This window comes from Bos mutus, chromosome 2 (assembly GCF_027580195.1).
Source record: "Bos mutus isolate GX-2022 chromosome 2, NWIPB_WYAK_1.1, whole genome shotgun sequence".
In the NCBI taxonomy this organism is placed as follows: Eukaryota; Metazoa; Chordata; class Mammalia; order Artiodactyla; family Bovidae; genus Bos; species Bos mutus.
This window is the reverse complement of record NC_091618.1, coordinates 33,799,890-33,816,591: the sequence shown is the minus strand read 5'-3', so window position 1 is coordinate 33,816,591 and position 16,702 is coordinate 33,799,890. Positions and strand designations below refer to the sequence as shown.

At 36.4% G+C, this 16,702-nt stretch overlaps 1 protein-coding gene across 1 annotated transcript in view; it reads left to right on the top strand.

The window, feature by feature from the left end:
- SPAG16 (sperm associated antigen 16) overlaps positions 1–16,702 on the top strand; it is a 1,070,067-nt gene that overhangs the window by 743,320 nt on the left and 310,045 nt on the right. Inside the window, exon 14 of the mRNA XM_070387101.1 lies at positions 5,848–5,913. Coding sequence (XP_070243202.1) covers positions 5,848–5,913 — 66 coding nt within the window. The remainder of the gene's footprint in view (positions 1–5,847; positions 5,914–16,702) is intronic.

Here is a 16,702-nt window from a genome sequence, read left to right as displayed (position 1 = left end):
TGTTTTTCAGTCGCTAAGCATGCCTGACTCTGTGACCCTATGGACTGTAACATATCAGGCTCCTTTGTCTCTCACGATCTCCCAGAATTTGCTCAAATTCATGTACATTGAGTTGGTGGTGATCTCTAACCATCTCATCCTCTGTTGCCCCCTTCTCATTTTGCCTTCGATCTTTCCCAGCATCAGGGTCTTTTCCAATGAGTCAGCTCTTTGCATCAGGTGGCCAAAGTATTGGAGCTTCAGCATCAGTCCTCCCAATGAATAGTCAGGGTTGATTTCCTTCAGGATTGACCAGCTTGATCTCCTTACAGTCTCAGGGACTCTCAAGAGTCTTTGCCAGCACCACAACTTGAAATCATCAATTCTTCAGTATTCTGCAGTGGAAAGACAGGATAAAAGACAGTTTTGCCAAGTGAAAGAGAGTAAAACCTTCACTCTTGAATATAAGCAAATCCTCTATAGACAGAAGAGGAGAAACCTGTAATGTGAACAAATGCCTCATGGGAAGATGCCCCTCAACCTCTCCAGAAGTCTCCATCTTCAGGGTTGCTATTCAGACATATTTTGAACAGGTGAAGTACTCTGCTCAGAAAGCCCTGACCATACAGAAACAGGAAAAGAATTATGGAACACAAGGCATGAGAAGGAAGAATGGTGAAGGATGTGGTCAGATAGGCAGACAGAAGCCAAACAATACAAAGCCTTTGGACCTAAGTGAAGAGCTGAAAATTTATTCTTAGTGTGACGGTAATCGTTTGGGTGATTGTAAGCAGTAGCATGGTGTGATCTGACTCAGGTTTTATTGATCACTCCAGTGCCTGAGATAGAAATGGATGAGGAGTGTGGTGAGGGTAGGAGCAAGGAGATGATTAAGGATGCTCCTGCTCTCCTCATCATCTTGGGATGTTATCCTGCAGCAGAGTGGTAACAGTGGAGAAGGGCAGAGGTGAGCAGAGTAAGGCTGTATGTTTAAGACAGAACTGATATACTGGATAAGGGGGTAGGGTGGAGGTGGAGAAAGAAAGGGAGGTCTTCCAATTCTCAGTTTTTCTTTTAAATGTGGTTTTATATGGAGCATAGTTGATTAACAATGTGGTGTCAGTTTCAGGTGTACAGCAAAGTGATTCAGCTATACATATACCTTTCAAATTCTTTTCCCATGTAGGTTATTACAGAGTATCAAGCAGTGTTCCCTCTGCCTTACAGTATATCCTTGTTGGTTATCAATTCCCAGGTTTTTGATTGCTTAGGCTTTTTTGTTTGGTTGGTTTTTTGAGCAACTAGTGATGCTGTTTACTTAAAAGGAAAGATTTGGCAAGGGTCAAGAGAAGCAGCTTGGAAGTAAAAATCAAAAAGTCTGCTTTTGCATATCATGTCTAACATGCGGGATCAGACAGATCCCAGCAGAAAACAGATGAAACACGGAATGTACTCCAGTTGAATGTTTACAGAAATGGGAACAAGGTTAAGGGGCCAAGCATAGCACCCAAGGCTAGCAATAATAGAGAGCCATTACTACCCCTACAGCTGAAGGGGCCAGGGAAGGAGATCACAGCGGACACAGTGTGAGCTGTCACCATTGTAGACAACCTGCACAACACAAGCAGTGGAATTAGGTGGAGGACAGAGCCAGTAAGAAAATCACAGCTGAACAGGAAGGGAGCTGAAGTGGTCATTTATCCATCTTCCATATTGTTTGGCTCTTCTGTATCCTGCTGGCACTGTCCTCTGGCTCACTCTGAACAGAGGATGGAGGGCCTGAAAGCCCATGATGTTGTAGTTAGTAGACATCAGGGCACAGAGCAGGGCAGTGCCACATGGGGAATGCATCTGAGGGATAAATGGAAAAAATCAGCACTCATGCTGATAAGACTCCTTCCGAGGATCTTTCAGGAGACAGATAGCTAAGGGCAGAGGTACTGAACATCACCAGTATTTCAATGGCCTATGTCACATGTATTACGGGCTAATATTTGTGTTCTTTCTTTGCACTGAAGGCATTGTACCAACATTCCACACGCATTATCTCATGTAATTCTTAAAACAGACCTAAATGATGATAAAACGTTTTTATCATCTCATTAGACATGGGTAATGGCATTTAATCTATAGATTTGTTTTGAGAATTGCATGAGGCGACTAAAGCACAGTGAATTGAAGCAACCTATTTAATGTCGCACCACTGTTTGGTCGCACAGCAGAGCCAAGAATTAAGTCCGAGATGTTTCTGTCCCCAGGGCAAGTCAGAGAAACCATTACTGCACACAGCTTCCCTGAGAGAATCAAATACTGGAGCAATGACATGTTAGCTCATGTGGCTTTTTTTTTTTTTTTTTTTGGGAAAACACTACCCTCTTTTTCATTTTTTTCACTTCTTTGGGGGGAGAAAAAAAAACAATTCTGACAAGAATTCATCAAAGAAGATATTCCAAATTTTAATGTCCTGATTTGGGTATTGCTTTTGATTAAGGCTGTTTGCAGACCAGAATATTAGTAACCCTCATATTCCCTATACGACAAAGAAAAAGGAGGAGATTCACTTTTATCTTGGGAACAAAGCTGGATAGAAAAGCTTTTTTAACTTTTCTTAATTCATGAAACATTTATCTTCGAGTCAGGTTTTGTTATAGCAGCACAAATGTGGTCCGTCAGCATTTCCATTATATCCCCATATTTCCAGGGCTTTTCAAGAGTGCCTTGGAGATTCAACTTTGAATTAAATCTTGGCATTCAGGGTTTGAATCAGGAAACTCCATTTTCCATACCAATTAATCAAATAGTTTAGAGGTTCTCAATTTAGAAGAGGACCAAATGTAAAATTTTTATTAACACAGAAATTATTTTAAGACAAATTTACTAATACTTAGACCATATTAGCACTCATTATATAATTATATTTAACTATATATGGTATTGTATACTCAGTTGATCAGTTGTTTATGATTCTTTGCTACCCCATGGACTGTAGACCACCAGACTCCCCTGTCCATGGGATTTCCCAGGCAAGAATACTAAAGCAGTTTGCTATTTCCTACTGAGTTCTCAAAAAAATTAACCATAAGCGCTCCTAAGATAATATGTGAAAGCTAACTACAACATCTTATATTTGCCTTTTTGACTTTGTAAGTAATTTATTCCTACTTTGGGAATTTGGATGATTTGAAGTCCTCAGCATAATTGGTTTAATGTTATTAACAGCATCAAGATACTAAACCAGAAGAGCCTGAATAGGGGGAATCCTGAGAGGGTGCCAAAGTGTTTCAATATATTTTTATGAATTTTAAATTCATGTGGGGAAATTTTGCATTCTATAAAAAGGGATTAATAGCATGCGTTAGTTCTATAAATAGATACTTGAAATTTAATGTGTTGAATTCGGTGACAATAATGAGGATTAAATAAGTTTAATTACAAAGCCTTTCCTCTTAGTTCCAAACTAGTCTGTGAATGTTCTGTGGCAGACATTGACCCTGTATCTTTTAATATCTCCTTCTATAGTCTTTTCTGAAATCTCTCCTCCTTAAATAGTTTAGGATTAAGTCAACAAAATGTAGTGAATGAAAAATAGATGAAGTCTTTTGAGTACACTTACTCTCCTTCTGACTGACTTCTGTCCAGCCACAATGGCCTCTTTTCTGTTTCAGAAACATACTAGGCAGACTCCCACATTGAGGCATTTGTTCTAACTTTTTCTCCTTCTTGGAATGCACTTCCTCCAGATGTCTTCTTGGGCAACTCCCATTACTGCCTCAGTCTTTGCTCAAACCCTGCTTTCTGAATGTGATCAAACTCTATCACTCTACTTGATAATTGGATTTGCCCTTAGATCTTCAATCCCAGCATTCATGACACCCATTACCCTACCTGACTTTTCTTCTTTCTACAGTATTTATTCTCTTCTAACACACTTAGCTTCCCTGGTGGCTCAGATGATAAAGAATCAGCCTGTAATGCTGATTGCAGGGAGACCTGGGTTCAGTCCTTGGGTTGAGAAGATTCCCTGGAGGAGGGCATGGGAACCAACTCCAATATTCTTGTCTGGAGAATCCTGATGGACAGAGGAGCCTGACAGGCTACAGTCCATGGGGTTACAAGGAGTCAGACGTGACTGAGTGACTAAGCAACACACTCATACCTTTTTAAAATGTCTGTTCCTTCACTCTTCCCCTAGATTTTAAGGTCAATGAAGACAAGTTTCTTTGTTTTATTCATTGACATATTCTAAGAATTGTGCTGAGAATACATTAATTGATCAAAGATATTTGTTAAATGAATGATGCATTATAAAATGAAATCTGAATTTCATCCCATAACAATAATCTGCAAACAACATTTCAGATTTAACTTTCTCTTTTCTCTGGTTCTTCTATAAGACTTGAGTTATTTCCCTAGGATAGGTAAGAATGCACTTTGAACATTGATGACACAATGAAAGGTCCTACATTTAAATCCTTTTATAATGTTTTGTTGTCCAGTTGCTAAGTCATGTCTGACTCTTTGTGACCCCATGAACTGCAGCATGCCAGCATTCCTTGTCCTTCACTATCTCCCAGGGTTTGTTCAAACTCAGGTCCATTGAGTCAGTGATGCTATCCAACCATTTCATCCTCTGCCACCCTTTTCTCCTTTTGCCTTCCATCTTTCCCAGAATCAAAGTCTTTTCCAATAAGTTGTCTCTTCATATCAGATGGACAAAGTATTGGAGCGTCAGCATTAGTCCTACCAATGAATATTCAAGGCTGATTTCCTTTAGGATTGACTGGTTTGATCTTCTTGCCATCCAAGGGACTGTCAAGAGTCTTCTTCAGCACCACAGTTCAAAAGCATCAATTCTTTGGCACTCAGCCTTCTTTATGGTCTAACTCTCACATCCATACATGACTACTGGAAAAACTATAGCTTTTACTATATGGACCTTTGCTGGCAAAGTGATGAATTTGCTTTTTTAATATGTCTAGATTTGTCCTAGCTTTCCTTCCAAAGAGCAAGCACTTTTTACTTTCATGGCTGCAGTCATCATCCACAGTTATTTTGGAGCCCAGGAAGATAAAATCTGTCACTTCCACTTTTTCCCTTTCTGTTTGCCATAAAGCAATAGGACTGGATGTCATAATCTTAGTTTTTTGAATGCTGAATTTAAAGCCAGCTTTTTTTAATCTTCTCTTTCACCCTCGTCAGGAAACTCTTTAGTTCCTCTTCACTTTCTGCCATTAGGGTATACTGTGCTATGGGCTCATTTTTGGAAATTTTGTAGTTAATTTCAATTAGTTTTATCTATTGTTTGGAAAAGATAAATAAGTAGATGCAAAGCATGCTTTTCTCAAAATAAATGCTTATTTTGTGTTAAAAATACTACTGGACATGTTTGTAACATTTTTTATACTTGTAATGATCTTAATACCAAACTCAGAATTTATGAATTAAAATGCGATCTTGTGATTCAAAAGGAAAAAGAACCCCATACCCTCAGCAGTGATAAAAACATCCTGAAAATGAGGGCTTTCTATAAGAATTCACTACTTGGCACCATGACTAGAAAGGTACGCTAATTGCAAATGGAGTCATTTAGTGAGAATTCACTACCAGTTCAATGATATAACTGTGAGAATACTGGAATTTCACTGTAAAATACCAATGCTGGTGACACACTCACCAGTACAGCTGTGTCTGATTCTACACGGTAGCTGACAGCAAAATTTAGCATTTTCTACCGTGAGTATGTATTGATTTTATTAATTGACTTAAACATTACTTTAAAACAAACAAGATCATTTGTTATCTTTCCATTTCTTTTCACATGTATTGAAAGGAATTTATCTGACTTGTGTTTCCGCTTTGTCTTCTTAGGGGAAATGTGAGCAGTCTCTCTACGGTCACATGCATTCCATCAATGACGCCACCTTCACTCCTAGGGTGAGTTGAGTTCTTCCACTAAGTTATTTTACAGCTTTATTATTCAAATTCACTTTAATGAAAAAAATGCCAGAGAAAAATGGCAGGTTAACAGGGTGAGAGGAGAGAACAAATTTGTAAACTGACTACAGCAATGAAAACAATGTACACATAATATAGAATTAAAGAAGTTTAAAACACACTTTACAGTGGTAAGTAGAGGGGAATCTTCTATTATACTTAATTCCACTTAAACACATGTTTCAAGGCTTTCTGTCTAGCGTGGCCTTCAAGAAAGTAAGTAGAATATAAGCTTGTAAATTTTAGTGTAAGATCATAAACTAAAGAAAATGATTGACAGGATAGTCAAGAATAGAAAATGTTAAAGAAATGGGGCCTTTCCTCAGGGTAGAATAGAGCAACCTTGATTTAACAGTTTTTCAGTTTCTTATGAAAAAGTTTCAAATATGTCTTTCTTTATATAAACTTATGACATAGCAAAAATATTTATCTACAGTTTGAGTTACGTAGAGATCGGGATGATTTTGCCAGTGATGAAGATTGTTAAACATGGCTTTGAGTTTCTGTGCTAATTCAGATTGTCTCTAAAAGGGCTTCCTTGGCGGCTCAGTACAGAATCCACCTGCAATACAGGAGACCCAGCTTCAATCCCTGAGTCAGAAAGATCCCTGGGAGAAGGGAATGGCTATGCACTCCAGTATTTTTGCCTGGAGAACTCCATGGACAAGAGGAGCCTGCCAGGCTACAGTCCATGGGCTCAGGAAGAGTCAAACACAACACTTTCACTCTCACTAAAAGAGTTCAGATGGTAATCATGGAAGGATGATTTTGTTTGTACCTTCTCAAATGAAAGCACTTTGACTAGATAGATGACTTCTCAAGCCCCTTCAAACTATATGATTTAATTATATCTAACATTTTAATTTGACTCAGTTCCCAGTAGAGTGTAAATCTTAGTTCCATATTCCTCTTTCTTTCCCAATTAGCTAAAAATGAAATCTGATAGATTACCTACACCCAACCTCAAAATGATAGCATAGTCAAAATTCCATTACTATCATGCTGTTATTATTCTTTTAGAGAGAGAAGAGTGTTCACTAAAAATAATTCACTAAGAATAATTTCTGCTAAAGGAATGTTGTTTACTTCAAGTGAAATCGTGCTGGGGTCACCAGCCCTGGAATATTCATGATTGGCTCAACTAAAATTAAATTTTAACAAATTTGTTTTAGTAAAGAATTTCCATTTAATTGACTCTCTTGAGTCAATATATTATAAATTAGTTCTAAATACCAAGTGAAATTTTATTTCTAGCAGAGTATATAGCCATTTAAGAACTGTAGACCCACATGATAGGATATTTATGCTAAAAAATCTATTAAGTGGCTTAAAGCTTCACATACCTTAGGAAAATTAAATGGAAGCTAAAATGTAGTAAAGTAATATTTTGTTAGTCAAACATTTATTTTGGCAAGTAGTCTTATAGCTGGAAAGTTCACACCATTTAACAATCCTAAATAGTACAATTAATAAATATGGAAATACCTAAATTAGATTTATTCACTCAGCAATCAAGGGACACATACATTAATTATGTGTATTTCAAAAGCAAGATAATGAATATGAGGTCCAGGTGCCCAATATCAAAGTGACTGACCAAAGTGACTGTCCAATATCAAAGTGTTATTGTTTACACACTTTGTTCATACCAAAGGGACTATTACAACACTGTTCCAAATCAACGTTCCCCAAGCCTCATTGAATTTTTCCATTAATTTATCTCTTCTTTGCTATAAATATTTAATTACTGTTAAGGAAATGCTGTTTTATTTTGATGAATGATACTCTTAAGTGAAATTTTCAGTCATTTATGTCAACTGTTTTGAAAACTGTCATATTTCACATTCCTGTTAGGGAGTGTCAGGAGGATGAAGGCAGCAGTAACCAAAAGAGTGCAAAGACTTTCAGGATTTCTGAAGGAAATGGCGTTGTGACACAGTTCACATTCAAACTCTCAAAGTTGTGATCATAAATGCATTATATGGTACATACATAGCAGGCAGAGAATTGTGTAGTATCAGGTCTGTCTGATAATTGTTTGATGCCTTACGGATATGCATTCAAGTCACATTACCAGTTAAAATGCACTTAGCTATTTACATAAACACAATTTTTGGGAAATTCTTTAATTTTAGATTTGTAAGCAGAAATCAAAAATGTAAAACTCAGTGAGATCCAGCTAGCCACCAAGAATCACAGAAACAAATATACAATATCAGTATGTATGCATGGTTCTATATAAAAGTGTATAAATTAAGATTTATTTCTGTGTTATAGGACTAGAGCCCCAGTGTCTTCATCTCTGACTGATTTTTCTATTGGAGATAGATTTTTATCTAAAACCTCTTTTTAAAGTAATCTGCTAATGAAACATTTTAAGGACCTATGAAAGCTTTTTACTAAGTCAGTTTTGTAAAGCAAAACCAATTTTTTTTGAGTTGGTTGTAATTACCATGATAATATTAATAGACACAGACAACTCAATATAAGTAATTTTTAATTGTAGAAATATATAGCAAGAAAATGAATAGGGGATCCCTATTGGAGTGTCCCCTGCCTTTAAATTTTTAGAAAATTGACCTATAGTCTGGCTAGGGTGGAGATTCCATCAGGCCTTCTAAGTACTTTTCTTGATCCTCTTCTAGAGTGATGTTATGGTCAGGCGAGTGTCCTTATATTTCTGTGGATATTTCCAACTGTTCCGAGAGATACATAGCCAGGATGGCTGTGCTATGCCTGCCTGGAAAAGTCAGATGAACACTGTAAATCAACTCTATTAGAATACCAGTACATCCTTCCATGGGACTGTTTACCTCTGTCTTGCACATTCAAGCTAGGAATTTAGTCTCAACACATTGATTGTTGGAACAAAACTGAAAGGCTCTGTAGAGTCAAAGGTAATTCTAGTAGTTCTAGAATTCTAATCAGCTCGTAAAAGAATAAGTTTCACACATCCTTAAGTTCTATTCTCACTAATTTTAATTAACCTATTGCTTTATTCAAGTATTGTTATATTGATTATTTTAATATGGTAGTATATACTTTAATTATATAAAATGTGGATATTTTGATTTTGAAATGAATGACATATAGCCTTAATAGAAGGCTATTCAAGTTCTGACTTGTTTTTCATCTACAATTCCATGGAAACTGCCTGTTGTGAATAAGAGTGATGGAAGGTGAAGTCTGTCAGTTTCACTTTGCAGCAGTTTGGAGTTTTAAATAAGTAAGACAGAAAGGGATTTAATAGGACTTTGCAGCAATGTAGACTCCTACCCCATCTGTTGGCCTTGAGTCATATAGAGGACAAGAGAAATAATTTCTTGCTTTAGAGTACTTGAAGAAGAGTGATGGTTGTGAGTAATGATTCAGGTCACAATTTAAGCTGAGAAGGTGAAGGAAGTGTTTAGAACAGAAAGTGGCATTGCAGGGGGAATTGGTTGATCATATATATGGATCATTAGAGGATACTGTAGAAGGGTATGTGAGAGCTAGGAGAGGTAATAGGATCAAATTAAGGGACAAACACAGATCTTTGAAGATAAGTGTCTAAGTAAGTAATAAGGGAAAAAATGCTGATATGGGCATCTATCAATAACAGTCATTTACATTTTGCATGTCAAAATGGCCATAGAATCAAAATGACTGTATCAGAAGGAAACTATCAAAAAGCCAGTACTCATAAAATATGGTAGTATTGAAAAAAGATGAAGTCCTCTGCATTCTCTGTGCCTAGGTATCTTCCTGTACTTTCCGTACGTATCAGAGGCTGTGGATTCAGGTTGGATGATAAGGAGTTGCTCCAGAAAATGTGGGCTGTCAGCTTTAGCTGAAAGCTCACTGAGGAATAATTGGACTTTCAGAATTAAGTCATGAACCACATTAGATATTTTATTTTATTTTTTTAATTTAAATTTATTTATTTTAATTGGATGCTAATTACTTTACAATATTGTATTGGTTTTGCCATACATCAACATGAATCCACCACGGCTGTACATGTGTTCCCCATCCTGAACCCCGCTCACACTTCCCTCCCCATACCATCCCTCTGGGTCATCCCAGTACACCAGCCCCAAGCTTCCTGTATCCTGCATCGAACCTGGACTGGCGATTTGTTTCTTATATGATATTCAGTTCAGTTCAGTTCAGTTGCTCAGTCGTGTCCAACTCTCTGCGACCCCATGAATCACAGCACGCAAGGCGTCCCTGTCCATCACCAACTCCCGGAGTTCACTCAGACTCATGTCCATCGAGTCAGTGATGCCATCCAGCCATCTCATCCTCTGTTGTCCCTTTCTCCTCCTGCCCCCAATCCCTCCCAGCATCAGAGTCTTTTCCAATGAGTCAACTCTTCGCATGAGGTGGCCTAAGTACTGGAGTTTCAGCTTTAGCATCATTCCTTCCAAAGAAATCCCAGGGATGATCTCCTTCAGAATGGACTGGTTGGATCTTCTTGCAGTCCAACTCAAAAGTCTTCTCCAACACCACAGTTCAAAAGCATCAATTCTTTGGCACTCAGCCTTCTTCACAGTCCAACTCTCACATCCATACATGACCACAGGAAAAACCATAGCCTTGACTAGAAGGACCTTCAATGCCATTCTCCCAAATCATCCCCCACCCCCCACAGAGTCCAAAAGACTGTTCTATACATCTGTGTTTCTTTTGCTGTCTCGCATACAGGGTTATCCTTACCATCTTTCTAAATTCCATATATATGCATTAGAATTGAAAGAGACATGTGTACCCCAATGTTCATCACAGCACTTTTTATAATAGCCAGGACATGGAAGCAACCTAGATGTCCATCAGCAGATGAATGGATAAGAAAGCTGTGGTACATATACACAATGGAGTATTACTCAGCCATTGAAAAGAATACATTTGAATCAGTTCTAATGAGGTGGATGAAACTGGAGCCGATTATAGAGAGTGAAGTAAGCCAGAAAGAAAAACACCAATACATTATACTAACACATTAGATATTTTAAAATCAAAATATGCTGTAATCCCACTGAAATCCTAAGACAGATTCGTTGCTGTGATTCAGTGCTGAGAACCTCCCAGTCACCTTACTTCTCTGAAGACTATAATTCCTGAGTTATTGTCTCCCTTTATATATATGGCTCATGAAGTACTTTGACACTTACTTCCTTGACCAGTTTTCCTCAAACACCTTTTTCCTCCTCAGCTACTTACTCTTGAAGTCAAACTCTGAACACTTTGTCCTTAACTGTAATTGCATCGTTTTCAAATCCTCAGTTCCAAGCATTGCTTTTCTAAAGATACCAGTCTGTCTTCCAGCTCTTAAGTAAAGCCAGTATGGTGCTTCCACTTCATTGAGAGCTCTTATTAGCTAAAATCTTACTCACATCTTATCACCTTTCTGCCTTCACTTATTGTACCCCAGCTTGGGTACCTCAGTTATCATTCTAGCCATTCTACTGCAAAGAACTTAATTTAGTTCAGTTTGACCTCCTTTTCAGTCATGGTTCACAATGTCTTGGGGCTTTTCTCTGTTTACTTAAAAAAAAAATCTGTACACTGAACAGCATTAAAAAGAAATGTGAAATAGGACATTTAAATCTTGTTTGGCTCACTATCTCCAGCATCTAGTATGCCTATTTTGCATACATAATATTCAAAAAATGTGATGAATAAATGCAGAGTTTTAGACCAATGAAAGCACAAGGACTTCATTATAGTATGTATCATTGCATCTTATTTTTTCAACTATGTTGGCTTTCAAAGTTCTGTGGATATTAAACTGCAAGACAAACTCACTTAATTCTCATAATAGATTAGCTGTTCCTTAGAAAACTTCTATAACATGACACTGTTCCATAATTTTAGAACACTGGAAAATTACCCAATTTCAGTTATACTTGTCCCCTAGTACATTTTGGATACTGGCTTTTCCACTCACAAGATGTATAATCTTGATAATCATTTAGTTCATTGTAAAAATGAATGATAAAAAGAACAGTATTACACAATACATAATAATGTGTTTAATATAATGCCTGGCAAGTAGAAAATACTATTATCACTTCTATTCTTAACACTCCAGCTGTTACTATTATTGTTGTTTAGTCAGTAAGTTGTATCTGACTCTTTGTGACCCCATGGACTGAATCATGTCAGACTTCCCTGCTCTTCACTGTCTCCCAGAGTTTGCTCAAACTCATGTCCATTGAGTCTGTGATGCAATCCAACCACCTCATCCTCTGTTACCCCTTCTCCTTTTGCCTTCATTTTTTTTCAGCATCAGGGTCTGGGAGACCAAGGGTTGACTCTTCGCATCCGATGGCTGAAGTATTGAAGCTTCAACTTTAGCATCAGTCCTTCTAACGAATATTTACAATTGATTTCCTTTAAGATTGACTGGTTTGATCTCCTTGCTGTCCAAGGGACTCTCAAGAGTCTTCTCTAGCACCACAATTCAGTTCAGTTCAGTTCAGTCACTCAGTGTGTCTGACTTTTTGTGACTGCATGGGCTGCAGCATACAAGGCTTCCCTATCCATCACCAACCCCCAGAGCTTGCTCAAACTCCATTGAATTGATGATGCCATCCAATCATTGCTTCTTCTGTTGTCCCCTTCTCCTCCTGCCTTCAATCTTTCCCAGCATCAAGATCTTTTCTAAGGAGTCAGTTCTTCACATCAGGTGGGCAAAGTATTGGAGTTTCAGCTTCAGCATCAGTCCTTCCAGTGAATATTCTGTTCAACCTTTAGGATTGACTGGTTTGATTTCCTTGCAGTCCAAGGGGACTCTCAAGAGTCTTCTCCATCACCACAGTTCAAAATCATCAATTCTTTGGTGCTCAGATTTCTTTATAGTCCAACTCTCACATCTGTACATGAAAAATCATATCTTTGACCACATGGATCTTTGTTGGCAAAGTAATGTCTATGCTTTTTAATATGCTGTCTAAGTTGGTCATAACTTTTCTTCCAAGGAGTAAGCATCTTTTAACTTCATGGCTAAAGTCACTGTCTCCAGTGATTTTGGAGCACAGGAACATAAAATTTGTCATTGTTTCCACTTTTTCCCCTTTATTTGCCATGAAGTGATGGGACCAGATGCCAGTATCTTAATTTTTTGAATGTTGATTTTTATTACTACTACTATTGTTGGTGAAGCTAATGTTTCTTTCTGGGCTTCCCTGGTGGCTCAATGGTAAACAATCTGCCTGCCAATGTAGAAGACATGGGTTCAATCCCTGAGTTGGGAAGATCCCCTGGAGAAGGAAATGGCAACGCACTCTAGTATTCTTGTCTGGGAAATCCCTTGGACAGAGGATCGTGGCAGACTGCCATCCATGGGATCGCAAAAGGGTTGGACAGGACTTAGTGGCTAAACGATGATGTTTCTTTCTAGCCACTTGTTTGCGAATATGTAGATGTAAATGAAAGAATGGCCACACACATATATATGACTTTCTTATATCCTTTCACTTAATTTCATTTAAAATAGATGGTATAAATGTACAGCTGCAGTATACACTTAACATTTTAACAGAAATAAAATAAATTCTAAAGCTATTCTGAATAGGAAATTATTGAATTGTATTAAACCTGAGTAAATTCCATGAAAAAAATGTATATAAACCTACATAGGAATATTTTGTCTGTTTCATATCACAGCATAACATTTAATAATTAGGTTATTAAGAGCTTTAAATTTGATATGTAATAGATTAATTGCTTTTCCAAGTTACTAGTATGTGAATATAAGTGCCTTAATTATCTATTTTTAAAAATTGTGGGAAAGTAAATACCTGCAATTGCCTACCTATAAAGTTATCCTCATTCCATTTTGTCAAAGGAAGATTAATTTCTGTTTTCTGAATTTTGTTCATTTATATTCATTCTCAAACAAAGTGCTTAGTATCAGTCTTTGGCCATTTTATATAAAAAATACAAATAACATTTAGGTCATGCAGTCATTGATCTTCTGAAGGACAAATGATGTCAGGCAGCACTTACTAAAAATTTTTTTGTTTACTTCTTCAGCAATACAAGTTGATGTCAACTACCATTTAGCTGGGCCAATAATATTGATATTTGATGTCAGTTCTTATTCATTGCTACACCTAGATGATTCATAAGTCAAAACTTTTAGATGTGTGATGAAAAACACTAAAATAGGTTCTGTCTATCTGGGGAAATGGAGACAACAACAGAATAGAAAATTAAAGGCCATGGAACTTGGCATTCTCATTTTATATAATATTTGAGTTATTTCAATAATTCCTACATTTATTAAAAATTAATTTCAGTTATTTTAAACTAATCTATACTAAATGATCTTCTTAAACTAAACCTTTTTGAAAATAACCTTATTGTGCTAACTTTTGTGAAGAAAAAATAACTTTTGATGAAAAATGTAAAAGTGAAGAAAAAAGAGTTCTTACAAGCAGACATTCAAAAATTAGAGAATATATTTAAATGTAATAAATTGATAGAGGTTCTTTATTTCTACTTAGTTCTCAGAAATTTAATACTTCATGTGACAAAGAAGATACAATACATTTAAGATTTTACCCTGCCCCCAAAGTTTAACCTTTAATAACTTCTTTAGTTGGATAGAGGTGATTTAAGCATTTGTAATTTTCTTGGTAGTTCCATGAAAATTAGAAGCAATGTGATTATGTCATATTCCTTGACACTTCCTCTTTGACTATGAAACTAACTAATAATTTGTGTATATATATATATTCATGTATGTATGTCTATGTATATATATATATATATGTGTGTGTGTGTGTGTGTAAAGGACAAGTTCCTGAGGTAGTGGAAGTGTGGCCTGATAGAGGAACAGGGCAGATGAAGTGGACAAGGATTAGATAAAGCAGGTGGAATAGCTTATGTCTGACAGATAATTGTCAACTTAGGTTGCTCTTTTGGCTTAATGTAAAATGGTTGAGGTTATTTTAGGATAACCTCATAACATTATCTATGGCTTTCAAAATGCTTATTCATATAAAAATGCCCTGACTATGAGAAGTACAATAGATGCTTTTGGCTGAATAATACCTTAACATTTTTACTCCATAGATCTTGGCATAGTTCTTGGTACAGAAAATAATCAATAAACATTCATTGATTAGGAAACATTAGAAAACCAACACAAGTCAGAACTCAAGGGGTATTTTAGAGGACATTCTTAGGACAATGTTTGCTGTGATATGATTAAATTTATTTTTTACTATTGATCTTAAAATAGTATTTTAAAATTTATTACACTTTTTCAGATTGTCCATGTTTGTTTTGAGCACACAGCTGCCAATATTGTTCAAAATATATTTACTACTTCTATAAGAAACAGTGTCATTGCTCAAAGTATTTGGCTATTTAGGAAACTAGTCTTTCAGTACAATGAAATCTTATTTGAGTGGTTTCCAGAGTACAAAAATATTTTAAATAAAATCAAAATATCAATATAAAATAGATTTTTCTCTAGTAATGATTAAGTTAGACAGTCTAAACTTGCATGAGATGTTAAAAGTTTGAAAAACTCCATGCATGATAAATAGCATGAGTTTTACAAGAGATTGTTTTACATATACGGATAATGTCTAATGTATCATATGTTATCCCTGAGTCACATAATTAGAGCACAATGAATTGCCACACAAATTTATTCATAAGCACAATTACAATAAAAATTAGCCCCTTTAATATAATTTTCTTCACTTAATTGTGTATTTGTTGATGAACGTGACCGTGTGAATTGATACTTTAAACACTGCCAGTTAACAGGCACAACAACAAGCACAGCAGGAGAATCTGGCCTTCCTCTTCAGAAGATTCAGATTGTATATCCAGGGTGGCCTTCAGGAAAAACGTTACATCTCCCTGAAGAGGGGCTGAGATTTCCTGTGGCAGATTTTACCATGGTCCCGGGGCCTGAAATGTCAATCAGCAGCATGTTGTCTTTCACCCCTCCCCATTAAAACTGGTGTACCAGAACACTAACAGTCTCCTAACTAAGGGAATTGTAGTTCCTAAATCCAGATTGCATTCAGAAACCTAAGCTAGTTGTATTTTCCTGAAGTATTCAAGTTTTCATATTCACTTTTTATTAAGAATTTGCTAACGTTCCTTGACCTGATACTTTGGTGATAGTGAAGTAAAACAAAAATTGTGTTACTAAGTTAAATACTAGTTGCATCTAGATCTTTTACTCTACCTAAGTGGAAGAAAATTTGGAATACAATCTTAATTAAATATAGTCTTTGTTTCTTTTTGATGAGTTTCCTATTAGAGTTGACCAAAGGTATTTAAATTTTTTCTTAGGTTAGGGGATAGAAATTTTTTAAGAAATAGCTGGTTTTCAGTTTATATGCTCAAATACAAAATTACAAATATTCCCAAGCCATTAATATATGGATTTCTTCCATATTATGTTGATTTTCATATATAAAATAGTAAAAATGGACTGTACCTTTCTGAGAGTATAACTTTCTTTCTCCAAAGAGCATTCTATGCCTACAACTTCTTCAAGGATATATTTTCTCTAATGAAAAAGAAAGGGTGAGAGACTTTTTTTTCTTGGGCTGCAAACTCACTGCAGATGGTGACTGCAGCCATGAAATTAAAAGACATTTGCTCCTTGGAAGAAAAGCTATGACCAAGTTAGACAGCTATTAAAAAGCAGAAACATTACTTTAACAGCAAAGATCTGTCTAGTCCAAGCTATGGCTTTTCCAGTAGTCATGTA